The sequence below is a fragment of the Brassica napus genome, chromosome C9 (assembly GCF_020379485.1).
Source record: "Brassica napus cultivar Da-Ae chromosome C9, Da-Ae, whole genome shotgun sequence".
NCBI classification, from domain to species: Eukaryota; Viridiplantae; Streptophyta; class Magnoliopsida; order Brassicales; family Brassicaceae; genus Brassica; species Brassica napus.
Genome location: NC_063452.1, coordinates 28,652,526 through 28,657,554, shown reverse-complemented (window position 1 = coordinate 28,657,554; position 5,029 = coordinate 28,652,526). Strand labels below are relative to the sequence as shown.

General features: G+C 39.3%; 1 protein-coding gene across 2 annotated transcripts; it reads right to left on the bottom strand.

Moving 5' to 3' along the window:
- Positions 1-504: 504 nt before the first annotated feature.
- LOC106353786 (ubiquitin carboxyl-terminal hydrolase MINDY-1) lies at positions 505-4,155 on the bottom strand. 2 transcript variants are annotated; one of them, XM_048768337.1, is made up of 13 exons: positions 3,891-4,155; positions 3,522-3,640; positions 3,323-3,429; positions 3,156-3,243; positions 2,373-2,982; positions 2,093-2,293; positions 1,938-1,992; positions 1,776-1,857; positions 1,604-1,684; positions 1,351-1,464; positions 1,224-1,264; positions 920-1,043; positions 505-762 (listed from the first exon to the last, which is right to left on the bottom strand). In XM_048768337.1, exons 1-13 carry the CDS (start codon positions 4,075-4,077, stop codon positions 670-672), a joined length of 1,902 nt encoding a protein of 633 aa, XP_048624294.1. In that variant the 5' UTR covers positions 4,078-4,155; the 3' UTR covers positions 505-669. The 2 variants fall into 2 exon arrangements, with proteins under 2 accessions (XP_048624294.1, XP_013649036.1); XM_013793582.3 differs by having other exon boundaries at positions 2,069-2,293; positions 3,891-4,154.
- Between the last annotated feature and the right edge of the window lie 874 nt (positions 4,156-5,029).

Here is a 5,029-nt window from a genome sequence, read left to right as displayed (position 1 = left end):
CGGCGGCAACGTCAATGAGGACAGTTGTTGTTCGTTTCGCAGACGCTGACGTTGCCGCATACTATATCGCGACCGCAGATTTTATCGGCGTCAGCCGCAGGACGCGGCGTTTGGACGCGGCGTTTGGACGCGGCGTCAGACGCAGTTTCCTGCGTCAACGAAACGAACAAGAGTTGACGCAGAATGTTGACGCTGCCGCTGGTACTTGCGGCAACCAAACGAACAGCCCTATGATCATTTCTCTTATTTATACTACGGCCCAATTACCAATCACTTGCAACTTGCAACTAACTTCCACGTCACTTTGCTCTGTTTCCTTCAATCCTTCACCATCTTCGTTCTTTGTACGACACTCTAAATGGTGTATCACCCCGACATGATCCACACAGACGAGCTAACTGATGATATTTAATCTCTTATCCTAGATTTTCCTCTCAATCACTTTTATTTATGTATATATATATAAAAACAATTATTAATCTATTGCATTTAATGAGATTTGACTTATGCGCAACAAAATTATTTTAGTTTTTTTTTTCAGCAGAGCACAATTACAGTTTGTAACGTTTTTATGCTAAAAAGGATTCAAAAGTTTTTTCAAAGGAAAAAAAAAAACAAGTTAGGAAAGAAAAATAGGTTGGAGATTTACAAAATCGACATGATGAGGATTTACATGATTCTACATTTGCTATCTTTAGAGGATTTGCCTTCCTGTCTTGACGCTGCAGCTGATGATGGCGGCCTGTGGCTGCTCCTTGGTACCTGCAATGGTCACACAGTGTATCTACTAATTAATATGTAAAAGAAGCGATTGGATTCTGATTACGTTAATGCTCATTATCATGTCATGTAACACAATCAGACTTGGGGTTGCTATCTATGATTATAGATAGAGTTATGAGTAGAAGAAATCAAATACCTGAGGACCAGTGATCAGTCGTGAAGCACCAATACTTGTTGGTGGTTGTGGAGTTGGGTTACTCCGCGGGCTCTGGTCCTCAAACTCCTGTTGTTGCAAAGCTATCGCCAGTTGTAGATCAGAGCTGCATAAATATCAAAACAAATCATAAGCAGCATGTTTCAAAAGAAAGAAAAGACATCTGTCTTCTCGTTTACTTATGAAAGAAACACACAAAGAGACAGACGAGGGGAAACAATGAAGTTTTGAAACAACAAGAATGAATTTAACAATGGCGATAGAAACAGTAATAGTAGATATTTACTTGACTTCTATGCCTGTGTCTGGCATGCTCGCAAGATAATCCTGTGAGGAAAAATAATAAAAAAAAATGATTAAAATGATAAAACAAGGAGATCTTGAACAGTGATTATGCTATCAGGACAACATACAGCAGTATTTGTGACTGCGTTTTGCTCATCCCATGTGCCACTTGCACCAGTTGTGCTGCTGTCAATCTTGAACTCCTTGAAAGTAGCAGTCATGAACGCAGTGTCGCCATTAACCTGAAACCATATTGCATGTGAAGAGTGGTCACAACTCACAAGAAGCCATAGCAGGAAACAGACTGGATATAGTTATAATATATATCTCTTTAAGAGTTGCTAAATAAGCAAGTAAAACAAATGATCAGTAAGCTGATACCTCGTTTAGCTTTTCCCAAACTAAATCAGGCTGATTTAGGTAACCTTGATCTGTAGCCAAAAGATAAAGCTCACCTTCATACTGAAAAATGACAGCAACACGAAGAGTACTGAATTGGAAAATCAATATGTTGCAATCATAAAAATGAAAATGTCTATAAATTAAACTAAACCTTGAACATGGTGCAGAAATGATTGTTGCGGAAAAAGACACAGAGTTCACGTTCTTTAAGGCCTTCTTGCAAGCGAAAGAGTCTGTAAAATACAATCAAAATATCGAATGTAAGATTAATACCAGAGAATATAACTTGTCAACAAATGATAACACCACGCACCCGCAAAAGGTTAATTGACTGGCACTGTTCTTCAGGAAGTTCCTGATTACTTCACCTGGCAAAACTCAACGATAATGTATTAATATCTCAACAATAAGTGTGTCTCCATGCCCAAGGGTACGTTATATTACCCTCTTTTGCTGTAAGCCCGTTACCTTCAGAAGAACAATCATCAACATTCTTCTCAGCCCTTTTCCCAAGAAGTGATTCGCCTTCATAAACGGGTTCTTTGTCTGCACAAACTGGTGGAGCCACAGCGTTTACGCATTCCTCACCTTCATACATGGGTTCATCACTAGATACGGGTGAAGTAAAAGCAGCGGATACATCGTCATGCCGGGATTTGTAAGTAAGATCTGGAGATGGAGTGGGAATTTGAGTAAGAAATTCAATCTCCAATATCTTCAGATGTACAAGAATATGAATAAAGACTACCTGGATTAACAGAAGCTGCATCAGACTTGAGCAGACTCTCAGAAGTGCAGTCAGTTTTGGTCGACTCCAGATCAGTCTTCTCCATTGAAGTTACCTCAGCGATAGCCTTTTCGTTACTGTTAACACTTTCAACATCAGCAGGGCCCGTCTCATCTCCAGATTTCTTAGGAGACAACTGATCATTTTCTGATGCTTTATCACCATCAGATTTGAACTGTTCTAGGTGACAGATATTATCACCAAGGGTGCTAGTTGGACTTGCGTCTGAAAATGTGAAAGCAGAGTCCAGGTTGGCCGAGTCTCCGTGAGCGTTTGGTGCTGGACCGTTCCCCTGTGATAACTGCAAGGCTTGCAATAACTCTGTTTCTTCCTCAAGGTCACCCTTTCTCAGCTTACGAAGCTCAACAGCTGCAGGTGGAGAATCCTGAAAAGAGCTAGTTTTCGAGAGACAGGGCGAAGGAACCCCTAGAGCCGCTGTGGTTGCCGCAACGAAATCAACAGAATCCTCTCCGGGATTTTCGTGCTCTACGTTCTGCGTCTCCAGAGCAACGAGCTCCCCCATTAGCGCATTATATGACTTGCTACCAATTGCATCAGCTGTTTCAACATCCTGGAGGTATGCAAAAGCAACACGGAATCAATCTTTTTACTACAGAGCCAGGATTGATAAAGACACCATTCTAAAAAAGAAAAGTGATCTATCCATAACGAGCCAAACAATGGATATACAGAATAAAGTATCCTATCACAAGAATGGAAATTAAAACAAAATCACGGTAATACCTGGGGATCAACTATCCATCCATGATACAAAGGAATGTCAAGTAAGTCAAATATTGCACACTCAGGGGTGAACTCAAAATCATCAATCCTGGCAAACACGTTAAATGGTTATTATATAAATTTCTACAATGGTAGAAGCTTAATAACAAAAGATAAAAGCTGTGAACCTCCTGAATTTAATATTGACATCGATTCCAGTAGTAAGACGTGGAAGAAGATCAATAGCATCAGCAATGTTCTGTTGCTGATTCTTAATATATTCTTCCTCTTTGTCCTGCCATGAGAAACATTAAACAAAAGTTATCCACAAAGATTAAGTCCATAAATATAAATATAAATATAAAGAAGAAGCTTTGATTAAATTACATTGACTTTACTATTGGACTCAATCAATCTGTCGACCACAAGGGACATCAATCTCTCTTGAGAAACCTCATAAGAGTCAGGACTCAGCTTCAAGTTGTTTCTCAGAAGAAGAACATTACCTGTTAGATCCCAAAATCAATATACACGTTAATAAAAGACATCCGGATACAAATAACTAGCAGAAGATTTCATCTCCTACAGAACATTTCAATGATTAGACAAATACCTTTCATTATATTATTACCAAAACCAACAAACCCTAACACCGATCCTCCAACTAGCGTTACAATCCTAGAAACGGAAACCTAAACAATCCATCATTAATCCAACCCTAAGGGGGGGGGGGGGGGGAAGGGAAGAAGAACATACAGATGGCTAAGAGAGGGCAAGGTCCATTCTCGTTCTGGAGAATGATAGGCGTGTTTCGGCCAAGGAACTGAATCGATTTCGTCTTGTACGTCGTCACCTCCTCCTTAGTTTCGTTAACAACAACATCCTCTTGCTGAATCGCTTCCTGGATCGTCTGTGTCGGAGAGTCTGAAGCGGTGGTCGCCATTTTGATGATCGAAGAAATTTTCTGATCCAAATCGAGAGAGAGAGAGAGAGAGAGCGTGCGAGGAAGAGGAAGAGGAAGAGGAAGATGATTTTTAATTTATATTTCGAGGAAGAACTTTTTCTGGAAGAGGGTTTAACATAACCAAATCGGCACGTACCAAACCAAAATTCGGTATGATTTAAATGCTATTGGTTATCAGTTTAAATGTACAAACCAGAAGACGTGTTGTTCCGCCAAGTTATTTGAAGAACAGTGTAACAGACCAATTGGTTCGGTTTCGTTTGGCTATCTTCTTATCTATGAACATGACTCTGGTTAGACCATTACGATTTGGTTGAACCAATTTGGGAAACCTGTATATATTTCAAGCGTATCTTTTAGGGACAAAAATCTATTATGGACCCAGAATGCTCAAAAAAAAAAAAAATCTACTACCACTTAAAAAAATCTATATAGACCAAAGTGAGTAAAATGATAATTTTACCATTAATGAAAGATGACTTGAGTCATTAAATCATTTCATTTATGTTTTAATTTTGGCCACACCATTTTATTCTCTTTCTGTCATAAATCATGGAATGAATTGCCTTTAACCAGGTCCGGTCCAAGACCGGCCCAATACCTAGAAGATAGAGAGACGGCCGAAGCCCTACAGAGAGGAGAGAGAGAGAGCCGACTTCATGAGAGAGAATGGCGGCCACAAAGTTCGGAGAAAAGGAAACCCTTTCCTTTTTCTAGTTGATGTAATCTTTCTATTATTATGTATTAGTAGTTTTCCTAATCCTAGTGAGTTTAGGTTTTGGATACTTTCCATTTATCTTTATCTTGTAATCTTTATATAAAAGAACCCCCTTGATCATTAATAATAACACAGAAATATTCAGTCTCTAAATTCTCTAATTACGACACGTTATCAGCACGATACACTCCAAAACCTTGGGACAAAACCTAA